The 17,241-nt window shown below is 29.9% G+C and overlaps 3 protein-coding genes across 3 annotated transcripts; all 3 read right to left on the reverse strand.

Annotated features, from left to right (window-relative positions):
• Positions 1–7,749: 7,749 nt before the first annotated feature.
• On the reverse strand, positions 7,750–9,797 carry LOC124916257 (serine carboxypeptidase-like 48). Its single transcript, XM_047456985.1, has 7 exons — positions 9,490–9,797; positions 9,103–9,394; positions 8,668–8,818; positions 8,483–8,577; positions 8,131–8,389; positions 7,908–8,041; positions 7,750–7,836 (listed from the first exon to the last, which is right to left on the reverse strand). Exons 1-7 carry the CDS (start codon positions 9,795–9,797, stop codon positions 7,750–7,752), a joined length of 1,326 nt encoding a protein of 441 aa, XP_047312941.1.
• A 3,169-nt stretch (positions 9,798–12,966) lies between these two features.
• On the reverse strand, positions 12,967–13,548 carry LOC124914002 (serine carboxypeptidase-like). Its single transcript, XM_047454461.1, has 3 exons — positions 13,388–13,548; positions 13,177–13,306; positions 12,967–13,106 (listed from the first exon to the last, which is right to left on the reverse strand). The coding sequence occupies exons 1-3, from the start codon at positions 13,521–13,523 to the stop codon at positions 13,034–13,036; spliced, it is 339 nt and encodes a 112-aa protein (XP_047310417.1). The 5' UTR covers positions 13,524–13,548; the 3' UTR covers positions 12,967–13,033.
• A 31-nt stretch (positions 13,549–13,579) lies between these two features.
• LOC124916258 (serine carboxypeptidase-like 48) lies at positions 13,580–15,034 on the reverse strand. Its single transcript, XM_047456986.1, has 7 exons — positions 14,996–15,034; positions 14,766–14,932; positions 14,382–14,673; positions 14,140–14,283; positions 13,932–14,082; positions 13,751–13,837; positions 13,580–13,647 (listed from the first exon to the last, which is right to left on the reverse strand). Exons 1-7 carry the CDS (start codon positions 15,032–15,034, stop codon positions 13,580–13,582), a joined length of 948 nt encoding a protein of 315 aa, XP_047312942.1.
• Between the last annotated feature and the right edge of the window lie 2,207 nt (positions 15,035–17,241).

The raw sequence follows: 17,241 nt of genomic DNA on the forward strand, positions 1-17,241 counted from the left end.
ACATACATACATACATACATACATACATACATACATACATACATACATACATACATACATACATACATACATACATACATACATACATACATACATACATACATACATACATACATACATACATACATACATACATACATACATACATACATACATACATACATACATACATACATACATACATACATACATACATACATACATACATACATACATACATACATACATACATACATACATACATACATACATACATACATACATACTACATACATACATACATACATACATACATACATACATACATACATACATACATACATACATACATACATACATACATACATACATACATACATACATACATACATACATACATACATACATACATACATACATACATACATACATACATACATACATACATACATACATACATACATACATACATATAGATTTGAGTTACATCAAAAAATTTCTTTCTTAAATGTGTATGTAAGCTCTTATTTGCAATTGTTGAAATCATTTCCAAGGAGATTGAGATCAAATATATCATATCTACCTAGATCTAGACCATTGATAATTATATATATCCTTGAACCATAATTTTGTGATTAATAATAGTTTAATCCATAAACTGAAATTATAGACAACAGATTAAGAGCATGTTTGATGTAGTGTTTTTTTTCAAATAATATAGTTATCTTATATTTATAATTAATTTAATATATAAATATTTAATTTTTCATATGTATGAACAGTATCATCTAATTAGATTAACTTCATAACTAAATTAATGACCACAAATATTAATTCCAGATTATATTTTTAAAAATTAAAAATATAATATATTAATATGTAGTTTAATAAAATAATGTAAGTAGTTCACTAAATAATAATATTATTAGAACTTTGGTCAAAGATGTAAGATGTGTTTGGTTGATGAAATTATTTTCAACATTTGGGTACATATATTATTTAATAATTGTGTAATAAAGATAAAACTCAATTAAAGTGATTTATTAAAATATAAAGATTATGGGGCTTATTTAGACATCTATAATAAATGTAGAGATATTTGTGTAGAAGCAGAAATACCATTTATTATTTTGATGGGCCGAATAATAAATGAGTATATTAGGGCTAAGTCCCCAACCACCCATATAGATAGTCTATCTAATTTATTTCTCTTGTCAGACATTTTGTGTTCAACTCTCAAGAACACTAAAAAAAGGCTATAAACCCCACCCACAAGACATTTTCAGATTCAGACATTCTGATCCAGGTCCAGATCTAGAAAAGATCAAGAAGAGCGACTTAATAAATCGTTCTTCATTTTACAAGGTACGTTTCCGCAATTACAGTTTATCTCAATTTATCGACATAGAGTATTAAAGATTATAGCAATTGGTATGAGAGCCTCTTTATGTCGATTTATTTAGATTTAGGTTTATAATATTTTTTTTTTTTGAAGAATATGAATAGAGAGGCATACATAATTCTTGATATAATATAACCTGACAAAGAACTAATAATAATTTATTGGATTACTGAATTATAAACAATAAACCATTTTTAATGTATATGTTGATCCGATCAAGATGGTAAAGAGTTTTAGAAATCATAAAGAATAAAGGAGATGGAAAAGTTTTATTATTTTAAGAACTGATTTTAATTATTAATTTAAGCTAAGTAGAATTTATATATATATATATATATATATATATATGGAATTTAGTAATTATAATTAATTAATGAATTTAGATTTTAAAATAATAATTAATTATGATTAATTATTATTAATTAAAAAACTAATTAATTAAGGAGAAATATATGATAAATAATTTGAAACATTTTTAAAGAATTGGTCAAATTAATATTTCTATTATTAATTAGATAATTAAGGAGATATTAATTAATATATTATATATATTTCGGTTATATATATATATTTTGATATATATTCAAATATGAATTTTGTTAGGATCGGGATCGCCCTTGGAGGACCGAGGTCCGACTTTAAGGGAGAACGCTTAATAACACAACACACTGGTAATAGTCCGGTTAAAGACTAGAACCGCTTCTTAACATTACACAAGTTGTCACAAACCTCTTGAACCGGGTTCAAGTGCAAAAGTGGTTTGTTTCAGCTTGAAGCAACACACAGTTCGGTTTGGAAGGTATTTAGGAGATATCGGTTTAAGGAGAAAGCCGGTTATATTTAGGAAGTTATTAGTTATTTCGGTTCAGTTTAGATGTTTCGGTTAGGTTTGAGTGAGTAAGCCAGAATATGAAAGTAAAGAACACGAGACATGATTTTTATGGATGTTCGGAGTTTAATCTCCTACGTCACCCCTTCTTCTCAAACACTGAGAAGGATATTTACTAAGGAATATTACACAACCACAATACACAATCCGAACGAGTCTTATTTACTGCTCGTCGGTTACACCACTCACACAGTGATGTAATACTTTTACACTTGGTAAAATACACAGATTTCTACTTAGAACACTTTCACTTTTAGAACAAAATAACTATGTCAACTCAGGATGTTCTTCGGGTTTTGAATATATGAAAAGCTTGATTGATTCTTGCTCGCGTGCGTTGTCTCTCTTGTATATGAACTTTTTGTGGTGATTTCACGCGTGTGTGTCTTCGGCACCATGAGCTTCTATTTATATGGAAAATATGACAACGGTCATAATTTTCTCTCTCTGCTGGATTGGTCATCTGAAGCCGCGCCAGTCAGGTTTAGATTGCGTGCACGCTTTGTCATTTTGGACACTTGTCAACCATGCACTTAGGCCGACTTGCATTTTGGACACATGACACACATGCACTAGGTCTGCCGCCTGAATGAGATGTTGCTTGTAGATTTAGATAAACAGTTCATCATTGTTTTCGTTGCATGCTTCTGATCCGAATCTTTTCTTCGTGTATATTTCCGAGAAATCTCTATATCATCATATTACGTCATCTTCTCAGATTCATCACCTTTCAAAGTTTTCCGTTGAACTTTATGATCTTTAATAAAGAATGAGTCAGCCGGATGAATTAGCCGGATGATGATACTTTTACTAGCCAATCCCGTTGAAGGAGTTCAGCCGGTTTCACAGATTATGATCGGATCATTGAGTTATGTGCTTTAGCCGATATGATACGGCTTGATCTGTACCTGCACAGGAAGATTGATATTGATTAAGTTCTTTGGCCGGTTAAAATTAATCTACTTAATTTTTCTAACAATTTTTCCCTTTTTGATTATTTAGAATAAATATTCAAAACTTGTAATGTATGGTCGGTTTAAAATTAAATTCCTTAATTTTTCTAACAATTTATCCCTTCTTAATTATTTAGAATAAATATTCAAAACTTGTAATGTATGGCCGGTTGAGAAATTAAATTGATTTGACCGTGTTTTGAAAAGTATTTTTAGCAATTTCTCCCCTTTTGATACTTTTCAAAAAAAAGTTTCAAATTATGCTGTTTTTAGGAGAAGTAGTTTAAATATGTGTCCGATGATCCTAATCTGTTTGAAGGATTTGATTTTTCAAAAACTAACTTCATAAATCGTGAGAAAATAAGCTAAAAGTCGAGGTGATAAGTTCATAAGTTAAAGCAGAAAGAAATAAAATTGAATAAATAAACTATGGGTCGGATGATCCTCCATTTTCTTTGCGCTTTGCCTCCTGCTCTGCTTGCCATTCTCTTTCTCTTTTATCCGCGTCCATGCACCAACCGGTTAAGAGACTTGGTCTTCCGGAAGGGAAGCAGTTGAAGTTGAAGAGTCCACCTGCAGGTCTAGATGGTCGAGACGGAGGAACGGTTGATGTTCCCTGACTTGTTGATAGAGCGGATGCGGTCGTTGCAGCTTTCTTTTTCCTTGGTTGTAGAGGAGTGTCATCCTCTTCTTCTTCATCGGCGAGTGGTCTGTTTAGGTGATCATCCGGTTGTGGACCTTGAAGACCGCTTTGTTCTACCCGAGACATCAATTCGACTATCTTCTTTCTTTTAGCATGACGCCTTGTCACCATTCCTTCAGCTTGAACCGGTTTGGTTTCTTTTTGTTTCGCCTTTTGTGCCTTATACATTTCTTGGGCTACTCTGAAATCTTTTTCTTCAAGCTCTTTTCTCAACCGTTCTTGTTTTTCCTCTTCGGCTTGTAGTTGGAGGGTTGCTTCCGCATCGGATCGGATTTGTTCTTGAGTGTCAATCGCTTTTAGCTTTGTGTTCCTCAATCTGAGTCGTCATAACTTACATCATTTCTAGCAGCGGAACGGTTGATGACTCAACTGTTGCTTTAACCGATTCAATTAGTTCAGCTTTAAGGGTGGTGGTTCTAGCTTTCGTGACGTTGTGCCATTCATTTATTGAAGTGGCGACATCATTGTCAATGATACCCTTAATATTGTCGGAGATGCATTCAAATTCCTGACTTCATTGGGTATGAACCGACATTGCCTTTTTCGATTCCTCTTGATCGATCGAATTCTTATCCTTGGAGACAGAGTGAGAAGTAGACTTACTTGGGGGAGATATGGCTGTCGACTTTATCCTCATTTGACTGCGGTTGAGATTCTTCTTGCCGGTCCCCTGCCGTTTTGGAGGATTCACCGATTTCAAAGATCGGCTTACTCTGGTAATCTTCTGGATGCAAAAGACAGTCTCTGCATTTTTCTTTTGATTCTTCCTCTAGCCGTTCGATGTTGAAAAGGATATCGTTTTTCACCTTGCTGAACCGTTCAATCATTTTCTTTTCAATCTCGGTTGGGTCCCCTTGAACGTCATTTAATGCTTTGTTCAACGCTTTCAGCTTAGCGTATTCATCGACTAGAGCCCCTCTTGCCAACACCATTGAGACGACATCGGTTTTTGCAAGATCGAAGGCTTCCTTCTCTATTACCAACAGTTCAGACCAATACTTATTTTCGGTAAAGTCGGGAAGCATGTGTGAGAATTTGGTTTCACTTCTGATTCTACACCAAAAGTGATAAGGGCGGGATATTCCTTCGGCCGCCTCGTCCAGATGAATGAGGAGTTGCTGAAACATGACCTTTACTTCCTGTTCAGAAACCGGAACGACTGATTCCGGTAAAGTTTCGGGTTGCACTAGTCCCTGAAGAGTCGGACCGGTTGAATCATTCTGAGACCCGTTACCTCCTTGCACCGGAGGGTCATCCTTAGCCAATTGGTTTTCTTTAGTACCCGAATTTGAACCTTCCATCGTGATAGTGTGGATAGCTGGCTCTTCTTGAGCCAGTTTTGGGTTAGATCCGGTTTGGACAGAGTCTCCCACAGCCGGATCAGATGTACTTCTTTTTTCACAATGTGTTGTTGAAGATGAAATTGTTGAGAATGTGGCCCCAGAGGTAAATCAACAAACACCGGTTATACAGTTGAGAAGATCGTCAAAGAATCGAAAACCAGTTGAGAGGTGGTCTCCATCTTTGAACTATATCTTGTTGACAGATAGAGGTGAACCTGAATGCTTTGAGGAAGCAATAAAATCTGATGAATCAGTTAAGTGGGAGTCTACGATGAAAGATGAGATGTACTCTTTGACGTTGAATCAGACTTGGAGTTCACTGAGCTGCCAAAGGGAAAGAAAGCACTTCACAACAAATGGATCTTCATGATTAAAGAAGAACATGATAAAACCATGAGGTACAAGGCAAGATTGGTTGTAAAAGAATTTCAAAAGAAAGAAGGTATTGACTACAATGAAATATTCTCTCTAGTAGTTAAATTGATGACAATCAGAACTATTTTGAGTTTGGTTGTGAAAGAAGACCTTCATCTTCAACAAATGGATGTCAAAACTGCTTTTCTTAATGGTGATTTAGATGAAGAGATTTATATGCGACAACCAGAAGGATTTGAAATCAAAGGAAAAGATGAGCTTGTGTGTAAGCTTCAGAAGAGTCTGTATGGTTTGAAACAGGCTCCAAGACAATGGTACAAGAAGTTCGATAGCTTCATGAAAAATAACAATTTTTTGAGGTGTGAAGCTGATCATTGCTGCTATATCAAGAGGTTTGACAAATCGTACATTATTCTTCTTCTCTACGTTGATGACATGTTGATTGCTAGAGAAAGCTTGTATGAGATTAACAAGCTCAAGAAAGAGTTGTCTGAAAAGTTTGCAATGAAGGATTTGGGTGCTTCTAAACAAATCCTTGGGATGAGAATTTTCAGGGATGAAGAAGTTCTCAAGCTTTCACAAGAAGAATATGTGAAGAAAGTTCTTAGCAGGTTCAACTTGTATGATGCAAAACCAGTTACTACCATTTTAGCTAGTCACTTCAAACTATCTAAAGATTAGTCGCCTTCAACAGAGGAGGAGAAAAATTACATAGCAATTGTTCTGTATGCCTCTGCCATTGGTGTATTATGTATGCGATGGTTTGCACAAGAGCAGACATAGCACATGCAGTGGGAGTTGTTAGCAGATTCATGAGCAATCCGGGTAGACAACATTGAGAAGTAGTAAAGTGGATACTACGATACTTAAGAGGAAGTACAAGTCTCACTTTGTGTTTTCGAAAGTCTAATATGGGTTTGGAAGGATATGTTGATGCTGACAATGGTGGTGATGTTGATGGTAGGAAGAGCACAACAAGGTATATTTATACTCTGGGAGGTACTGCAATCAGTTAGGTTTCAAAATTGTAGAAGATTGTTGTTCTTTCTAGTTGTGAGACAGAGTATGTTGCTGTGACAAAAGCTGCTAAGAAATGATGTGGTTACAACCCTTTTTGCGAGAATTGGGTCAAGACTACGAGGGAAGTGTGTTGCGATGCGACAGTTAGAGTGTCATTCATTTGGCAAAGAATCATGTTTATCATGGCAGGACAAAGCATATACAAGTTCGTTATCATTTCATTCGACCAGCTTTAGAAGATGAAGTATTAGCTCTTGAGAAGATTCTCGGGAATGAGAATCCAACTAATATGTTGACGAAAGCTGTGACAAATGAGAAACTGAAGTTGTGTGCAACTTCAGTTGGTCTTCTTCGTTAAGACACCGAATGGAAAGCCAGTACCGATCGAGAGATGATGAAGTTAGTCTTCAAGTGGGAGATTGTTGAGTTATAGAGCCTACACTTATAATAAACTCTACATTGTTAATTAGAGTTTATTGAGTTTTCTTTTTGGTTTTGGGCTTAGGCTGACCAAAATTATTTAGGTTTATTACCTGAATGTTTACCTTATAAATATGTGATTATTAAGGGTTTACATTAAAAAGACAAAATTTTAGAGAGATAAAGTGTGAGACAAAAACTCTGTATTCCTTCTTCTTCTTCATAGTGAAATCTGGTGGTGGCTGAAGTGGATGTAGCTCAATTTGAGTGAACCACTATAAATCTGTGTCTTCTTGTGTTCTTCTTTCTTGCATTTTTAAAGATTGTTTCAAGCTGGTCGGATTTGGGAGATACAAATCCTAACACAAACCTCACAAAAAAAAAATTAAATATAAACTTTAAAATTGATATATACTTTAATGAAACATTTATTTTATTTTATTAAATTGAGTACATATATAGGACTAGCTTGATATGCCTCAAAGTTTGCTTATGTTTGACATTCACTTTATTATTTTTAAAGATTTTATAAGTCGTTAAGACTTTAACTTGGGGTCTCAACTTTCATAATTGGACTAAAACTTATTCACGGTTTGCAAATAAAATTAATATTTACGAACAATGAATTAATCTGATCTGACTGAAGCAATAGTTATTTCCGACATTCAAAGAGGCCCTTTTGTCCATCTATCCAGCATCTCCAATGCTACTTTCGGTTGATCCATAGAAACCATATGCCCAGAGTTAAAAACCTGATGGATCAATCAAACAAATTATTCAAATTATATGTAAATTGTATTATATATATGACTTAATTTCTTACCTTAAGAAATGATAGAGGTCCATATCTTTTAAGTTTTCCTTCAACATTACCGTTGACTATATACGAAGTTATGGGAGCATCATTGAATTGTCTCTGACCCCACCATTCTATCTTCATAACCCACCACAAGTTCCCTGGAATGGAATTTGGTTTGTTGTTAGTTAATGATTAGTTTGTCTAATAAGAAAGAATGAAAAAATGAAAAGTTTTAATAATTAATTACCTAACCAATTGCAGAGGAGATCATATTCTCCTGCATATATCAAGACTTTAATTCCATAATCAAGAAGCGGGGGAATTTTCGCGGCATGATTCCTCGAAAAATCCTTAAGAAACGCATTATAAACACTACGGTTCGGAGAAACAAAACTAATATTCCTAACTCCAAGGGCTTCTCTAACCGATCTCTCATTTAATATGTTTAACATATACGAGAAATCATAGCAACCGTGACTCTCACATCTCTTTCGAATGTCATAAATCTGGATTATGCATGTACAACCAATAATATTATTGTTAGACTTACACAAAAGTAAATAAATAAAATGTAACACATTCATTCCTTAATTCCTTACATTTCTATCACCAATTAATCCCTTTATATGATCGAATATGGCTTTACAGGAAGAATGCGCCTCTATACAGCTATCTCCTCCTCCTCCCATTGCATCTAAATTTTGTTTTTAAAACATGATCATGAAAATTCAATCAACAAATTAATATAAATATATATAATAAAAAAGAGAAATATTAATAGTACTGCATTTAGCTGCGTCTCTCTCGCAGGCTGGTATCAATTTGGAGACTTCCATGGCTTGAGATTCTGTGATCAGATTCACACTTTTAGCATATTCTGGCATTGACTTGTATTGAATTACCAAGTCTGTCAATCCATTTCCAATAGCCAAACCCTGTATAATTAAATTAATAAATAATGAACTGAAATTGATCAATTAATTAATTAATTAATTAATACCTTAAGGTTAATGGGAGCACCATCTCCGTTTCTGTTTCCACTGTGAATCCGAGAGGCTAAGACAGGGATATGGTGGCCGGCATATGCTGCTCCGGTTATGTAGAAATCGTTCCTCAAATATTGAGGATGTTCAGCGAAGAATGCTTTTTTTTTAACATATAATAATAAAGATCAGTTTGGTTGGATCGAATTGAAAGTTAGGTATGAAATTAGACAGACCTGCAAGAAGTCATATAAGTCATTGCTAACACCCTCTTGATCATTACGAAAATCAGAGTTATCGGAACTATAGCTAAAACCGGTGCCGATGGGCTGATCCACATAGATCAAGTTCGAGATCTGGTCCCAACCATAGTCATTCAAGATAAGAGTATTGTTGTTGGTTATATGGTAAGGCTCGTTTTCATAAAACATAGATATTAAAAAGCTAATTCCGGGTCCTCCGGACAACCATATCACAACTGGGTCCGTAAGCTTATTCCTTCTCGACTCAAAGAATAAGTAAAACATCCTGAACCACCCAACCAAAACAAAACAAAGGTATTATTAATATGTAATGTTTCAGAATTCAGATTATAAACATTTTTAATCAAAAAGAATACGTACGTACGATGCCTTGCATCTCTAGAGTGAGGAAGTCGATAATAGCCGACATAATGATTCAATTTCCGAATCGAAGCAACATAGATTGGGAGTCTGAATTGCTTTTCGACCAATGAGGAGGACAGTACTGCATCGGGTAATTGTACGGAAGAAGGGCCTCCGGAGTTGACGCCGGAACTGGGAAACAAGTTAAAACTGCGGATAAGCCTCTGCGCTTCCGTACTTGGCGAATAAGAAGAAGACGATGATGAAAGAATTTGACATGAGAAGAACAACAGAGGAAAGAGAATTAGACCAGATCTTTGTGCCATATTGATTTGCCAGGTTTATGTTTGGTCTGAACTGGATTTTATATATATATAGAAGATTTGCATTTGTGTGAGAGAAGATTTTATATATATAATTGTAATTTTGTAATATATTTATTATGTGCAAATTCTTTTTATTCATCTTATTTTGGAATTAATTTCAATTTTCTGAACTTAAGAATTTATTTATCTTGATTTTTTATTATTATGATATTTTAATTATATATGTTTAAACTCATTATAAATATAGAGCAGTAAAAAATAATTTAAATAAAATGTCACAATTGCTGTAATCTCAATTATATCTACTTTTACCAAGGTAAAAAAATTTAAAGGTAAATTTTGATAACTGAAATTCAAATTAGAATTAGAATTAAAATACTAAATTTAATTCTTAATATTAAAGATTATATTAAACTTTATAATTGAAATTGAACTTGTAATTCCAATTTTAATTTTAATTTCAATTCCAATGTTTTCAAACACATTATAACCGTGTTTTAAATGATAAGTTTAAAAAAATAAAATAAAATTTGGAATTACAATTCCGACATAAAAAAAAAAGTGAAATTGAGAACCGTAAATTATATTAAATTAAATTTATTGAAATTCCAATTCTAATTTTAATGTCAATTTCCGGGTTAACAAACATACTCTTTCGATTCATCAATAACATTCAATACAATTTTTTTTTTAATTCAGACAAACAAAATATGCAATATGTTCTTTATACTTTTTAGATTTCAAAATGATTCACAAAATAAATAGAGGTAATTCATTATATAATATATATTTATAAAAATAAAAAATGAAAATATTTTCTTATATATTTATTGTAAATGGATGAAAAATAGGCAAGTTAACAAAGAAATTAATTTATTTGAAACATTTAAATTATTTAATTAAAGTTTATTTCTTCACAGAAATAAAATTAAACTAATAATTATTATTATTTTATTTTAGAAGTTATCATGATATTTTCCAAGACATATACTTCAAATTTAACATAAAATGTTTTTAAAAATTAAATTACTGTTTTTTAATATTTTAAATATTTTTTTAATTAAATTAATTTTAAAAAATTTACAAATTAATATATATATATATATATAAAAAATTATTAATGGTGATTTTATCCAACAAAACTATATTGTTAATGAGAAATGATAAGTGAGGAAATTTAGAAGAAAGAATGGAGAGAAAATGGCGTGACTTAATTCTATCTCTCATTTTCACCTCATGAGATCCTCTATTGCCAACTTAACATGTTCCATGTTTCCCTCTCACAAGGGGAGGGGTAATATGGTAAATAAATAAATAACTTATTTATTTATTTACCATATTACCCCTTGTGAGAGGGGAACATGGGAACATGTTAAGTTGGCAACATCTCATCTGCATTTTTACTTTAATTTTTTTTTTTCGCCTATCCTAAAATTTTTTTTTTGCCTATCCTTCTCATTTTTAATATTATTATATTGAGAAAGGAAAATAAAATACAATGTTTCCATATTATAATACTAAATTAAAATTATATTTTTAAGAGATTAATAACACCATAAAATCTTTTATATATATATATATATATATATATATATATATATTTATATTTATATTTATATTTATATTGTAAATGGATGAAAAATAGGCAATTTAACAAAGAAACTGATTTATTTGGAATATTTAAATTATTTAATTAAAGTTTATTTCTTCCCAGAAATAAAATTAAACTAATAATTATTATTATTTTATTTTAGAAGTTACCATAATATTTTCAAAGACATATACTTTAAATTTAACCTAAAATGCTTTTAAAAATTAAATTAGTGTTTTTTAATATTTTAAATTAAATTAACTTTAAAAATTGACAAATTAATATATATATATATATATATATATATTATTAGTGTGAGTTTATCCAACAAACTATATTAAGTTGAGAAAATTTAGAAGAAAGAATTGAGAGAAAATGATGTGAATTAATTTTATCTCTCATTTTTACTCTAAAATTTTCTTTCCTATCCTCTTCATTTTTAATATATTTTAATATTATTATATTTTGGAAGAAAAATAAAATACAATGTTTCCATATTATAATGCCAAATTAATATTATATTTTTAAGAGAGTAGTAACACCATGAAATCTTATAAATATATAAGTTTTATAATTGTGTGTTTGGTTATTGGTATAAGTAAATAGTAAAAAGAATAAAAGACTATTTCATCTTTGTATTTATATGAATTATTTTATTATTTTTTTTATTAATTATTTTTTAATTAATAAAAAAACTAATCATCATATAAATATTTTAAATAAATAATAATTCTATATAATTATATAAATTCTTTGTATATATATAATTTTTTTATATTGTTTATCAATAATTAAAATTATTAAATATATAATAACAAGATTATTGAAACTTGATGAAACTTATAATGAAAAGAGTTACTACTCTCATGAAAACAAGTCATTGGTCTCTTTTGAGTTAAGATGGTCTCCACCAAGAGAGTAACTCCCTCCATAGTGCTCACCATAATTAGAGAAAATAAATTGTTTTAAAAAATTAGGTTAAGAATAAGAAAAATGATCCAAATATTTAAGAAAAGAGAAAAAGAATTAAGTTAAGAATAAGAAAATTTATCCAAATATTTAAGAAAAGAGAAAAGAAAAGAATGAAAGATTAAAAATGAAAAAAGATTTACTAAAAGTTAATATTAAAAAGGAATGGAAAAATTAAAAAAGTTTGTACCTAGTTTTGAGGTATAAGTTATACTCTTTACTCTCACTGTTTACATAAATAAATACTTTTGACGAAACATCAACTAAAGTTTATGGTTAATACTAATATCCTATATCTGCAGTAGTGTATCTCTAACCAAAAATACTAATATCCTATATCTACAGTAACCAAGTGGAGGCTATGAAAAAAACTATAGTAAATCATAAAGAAAATTTTATCAAACACTTACCTAAACAAATCAAATTGAGTCAAACCTCACAAAAAATAAATTTAAATATAAGCTTTAAAATTGATATATACTTTAATGAAACATTTATTTTATTTTATTAAATTGAGTACATATATATGGACTTACTTGATATGCCTCAAAGTTCGCTTATGTTTAACATTCACTCTAGTATTTTTAAAGATTATAAAATTAATATTTGCGAACAATGAATTAATCTGATCTGACTACTGAAGCAATGGTTCTTTCCGACATTCAAAGAATCCCTTTTATCCATCTATCCAGCATCTCCAATGCCACTTTGGGTTGATCCATAGGAACCATATGTCCAGAGTTAAGAACCTGATGGATCAATCAAACAAATTATTCAAATTATATGTAAATTATATTATATATGGCTTAATTTCTTTACCTTAAGGAATGATAGAGGTCCATATTAAGTTGTCCCTTCAAATTACCGTCGACTACATACGAAGCTATGGAAGCACCATAGAATTGTCTCTGACCCGACCATTTCATCTCCCTAACCCACCACAAGTTCCCTAGAATGGAATTTCTTTTGTTGTTAGTTAATAATTAGTTTGTCTAATAAGAAAGAATGAAAAGTTTTAATAATTGATTACCTAACCAATTGCAAATGAGATCATATTCTCCCGCATATATCAATACTTTAATTCCATCTTCAAGAAGCGGAGGAATTCTCACTGCATGATTCCTTAAATAATCCTTACGAAACGCATTATAAACACTACCGCTCATAAAAACAAAACTAATATTCTCAACTCCAAGGGCTTCTCTAACTGATCCCTCATTTATTAGGTTTTCCATATACGATAAATCATGGCAACCGTAACTCCCACGTCTCTTTCGAATATCGAAATAGCTGCATTATGCATGCACAACCAATAATATTATTGTTACACTTACACAAATATAAAAAAATAAATGTAACACATTCATTCTTTAATTCCTTACATTTCTATTACCAATTAATCCCTTTATATGATCGAATATGACTTTACAGTAAGAATACCCCTCTATACAGCTATCTCCTCCTCCTCCTAGCCTTGCATCTAAATTTTGTTTTTAAAACATGATCATGAGAATTGAAACAACAAATTAATATAAATATATATAATAAAAAAGAGAAAAGATTAATAATAGTACTGCATTTAGCTGCGGCTCTCTCGCAGGCTGGTATCATTTTGGAGACTTCCATGGCTTGAGATTCTGTGATCAGATTCACACTTTTAGCATATTCTGGCATTGACTTGTATTGAATTGCCAAGTCTGTCAATCCATTTCTAATAGCCAAACCCTGTATAAATAAATTAATAAATAATGAACTGAAATTGATCAATTAATTAATTAATACCTTAAGGTTAATGGGAGCACCATCTCCGTTTCTGTTTCCATTGTGAATCCGAGAGGCTAAGACAGGGATATAGTGGCCGACATATGATTCTCCAGTTATGTAGAAATCGTTCCTCAAATATTGAGGATGTTCAGCGAAGAATGCCTTTTTTTTTAACATATAATAATAATTATTATTATAGATCAGTTTGGTTGTTTGTTTGTATGGATCGAATTGAAAGTTAGGTAAGAAATTAGACCGACCTGCAAGAAGTCATATAAGTCATTGCTAACACCCTCTTGGTCATTACGAAAATCAGAGTTATCGGAACTATAGCTGAAACCGGTGCCGATGGGCTGGTCCACATAGATCAAGTTCGAGACCTGGTCCCAACCATAGTCATTCAAGATAAGAGTATTGTTGTTGATTATATGGTAAGGCCCGTTTTCATAAAACATAGATATTAAACAGCTAGTTCCGGGTCCTCCGGGCAACCATATCACAACTGGGTCACTGCGCTTATTCTTTCTCGACTCAAAGAATAAGTAAAACATCCTGAACCAAAACAAAGTAAGGTATTATTAATATGTCATGTTTCAGATTATAAAACATTTTCAATCAAAAAGAATATATACGTAAGTACGTGCCTTGCATCTCTAGAGTGAGGAAGTCGATAATAGCCGGCATAATGACCCAAATTCTCAATCGAAGGACCTGCATGGACTAGGAGTCTGAATTGCTTTTCGACCAATGAGGACGACACTGCAGCATCGGGTAATCTGCCGGAAGAAGGGCCGCCGGAGTGACGCCGGAACTGGGAAACAAGTTAACAACTGCGGATAAGCCTCTGCGCATCCGTACTTGGCGAATTATTAACCCTCAAAGAAGAAGACGATGATGATGAAGAATTTGACATGAGAAGAAAAACAGAGGAAAGAGGATTAGACTAGATCTTTGTGCCATATTGATTTGCTAGGCTGTATGTTTGGTGGTCTGAATTCTGAACTGGATTTTATTTAAAGAAGATTTGCATGTGTGTAATTTTAGATACCAAACCTTTTTTTATATACCTCAATTCATTATTTATTTGTTTGATTATTTAAAATAAGGATATATAATTGTAATTTTGTAATATTTTTTTATCTTCAAATTATTTTATTCATCTTATTTTATAATTAATTACGATTTCCTGAACTTAAGAAATTATTTATCTTAATTTTTTATTATTGTAATATTTTAATTATAACTTTATAAACTAATTATAAATATGGAGCACTGAAAATATTTTAAATATATTATATCACACTTATTGTAATCTCAATTTCATCTACTTTTATCAAAAACTTTAAGGTTAGGTTTGGATGACTAGAATTAAAATTATTTAATTCCGACATTAAATTACAATTAAATTTTTATTATTTAAAAAATTATAAAATTGTAATTAAATTTTCATTCTATGTTTGTAAAAAAGAGTATAATAAAAATAATTTTAATATATTATATATTTTATTAAATATTAGTTTAACCACAACTCATTAGAATAAACTCAAGGGTCAAAAAATTTAAAATTGTAAATTTCAATAACAAAAATATCATTTTCCACCAATTCATTTCATATATTTAAAAAAAAAGTATCAGTTTACATTTCAACTTCATAATTTAAAAAACAAAAATATCGTTTCCACATTAATTTAATGTATATATATATATATATATATATATATATTCGGATATTTTAAACATTTTTAAAATTCAAAAAAGATGATCAATCAAAAACTGTAAGATAGTATTTTAATGTATGAACTTGGAATTGAAATCTGAAATTCTAATTCGAAATTAATGAGTAATTGACATTCAATTGCATAAAAACTACAAAAATTTAATTCAATCATAATTCCTTTATTGGTAAAAAAAATATAAATAACAAATACTTTAATCATTTATTTTCATTTTTTAAAAACTATTAGATTTTGACACAACTAATTTAAAATAGCTCGACCCAAAAGATTTTTTTATTTTGATTTTCATTAATAAATATCAATTCAGAATGTTAACTACTTTATATATTAAAAATAAAAATATCGGTTCAACATTTTAACTTTCTAAATTCAAAAACAAAATATTATATATATATATAAATATATATATATATATATATATATATATATATATATGAAAGGATAGAGAGCTGAAAAAATTGACATTAATATATAGGGAAATGATGTGTGATCTTTTTATTGGATTGAAAATGTAATGAATATATAGGAAAATGATGTGTGATCTTTCTATTGGATTGAAAATGTAATAAAATAAAGAATTTAAAACAATCCAATAGAGGGATGACACATCATTTTCTTACATATTCCTACATATTCCTGTGTTTAACATACTAAAATAAAAATAAAAATCAATTTGATATTTTAACATTCTAAATTCCAAATATTATCTATTAAAAACTTAATCGTGTTTTAAATAATAAAATAATAAATTATTTGTTTGAATAAACGTTAAAAAAAATTATAATAGACTAATTCAAATTCTTAATATTAAAGGTCTACCAAATTTAAGAATGATAATTAAACTCTCCAATTCCAATGTCAATTCAATGATTATTAAATACACTATAATCGTATTTTAAATGAAAATTTTAAAAAATCATAAAAAAATAATTAGAAATTTCAATTTAAAAAAAAGTAAAATTTTGAAATATCACCCTATTAAATTCTATTTTATAATTTTAATATTAAAGATTATGTCAATTTCAGGGTTATCAAACACACCAATTAATCAACTTTTAATATAAATTCGATTAATTGATATACGTGCGAATTACTCAACTTTTTAATATAAATTTATTTTTCTTTTTTTAATTAATAAACTTTTAATATAAATCCTATTAATTGATATATATGCGGATTACTCAACTTTTTAATATAAATCTATTTTTCTTTTTTTAGTTCAGACAAACAACATGCAATATGTGTAATATGTTCTTTACATTTTTTAGATTTTAAAATATTCACAAAATAAATGGAGGCGATTCATTATATCTTTATATTTATAAAATATAATATGAAAATATTTTCTTATATATAAGCCTCAGCTTTTCCCGTTCTGACCGAT

The sequence above is a fragment of the Impatiens glandulifera genome, chromosome 9, assembly GCF_907164915.1.
Source record: "Impatiens glandulifera chromosome 9, dImpGla2.1, whole genome shotgun sequence".
In the NCBI taxonomy this organism is placed as follows: Eukaryota; Viridiplantae; Streptophyta; class Magnoliopsida; order Ericales; family Balsaminaceae; genus Impatiens; species Impatiens glandulifera.

Bases quoted from the DNA above. Each gene is read 5' to 3' on its own strand.
- LOC124916258 (XM_047456986.1), bottom strand. From the start codon at position 15,034: ATGTCAAATTCTTCATCATCATCGTCTTCTTCTTTGAGG. The intron at 14,933-14,995 runs GTTAATAATTCG...CTTGTTTCCCAG, and splicing joins CATCGTCTTCTTCTTTGAGG to TTCCGGCGTCACTCCGGCGG. The intron at 13,648-13,750 runs GTAATAGAAATG...TGCATAATGCAG, and splicing joins TCATATAAAGGGATTAATTG to CTATTTCGATATTCGAAAGA.
- LOC124914002 (XM_047454461.1), bottom strand. From the start codon at position 13,523: ATGAGCGGTAGTGTTTATAATGCGTTTCGTAAGGATTATTTAAGGAAT. The intron at 13,307-13,387 runs GTAATCAATTAT...ATTCCATTCTAG, and splicing joins TCTCATTTGCAATTGGTTAG to GGAACTTGTGGTGGGTTAGG. The intron at 13,107-13,176 runs GTAAAGAAATTA...TTGATCCATCAG, and splicing joins GACCTCTATCATTCCTTAAG to GTTCTTAACTCTGGACATAT.
- LOC124916257 (XM_047456985.1), bottom strand. From the start codon at position 9,797: ATGGCACAAAGATCTGGTCTAATTCTCTTTCCTCTGTTGTTCTTCTCA. The intron at 8,578-8,667 runs GTACTATTAATA...AACAAAATTTAG, and splicing joins GAGAGACGCAGCTAAATGCA to ATGCAATGGGAGGAGGAGGA. The intron at 7,837-7,907 runs GTAAGAAATTAA...TTGATCCATCAG, and splicing joins GACCTCTATCATTTCTTAAG to GTTTTTAACTCTGGGCATAT.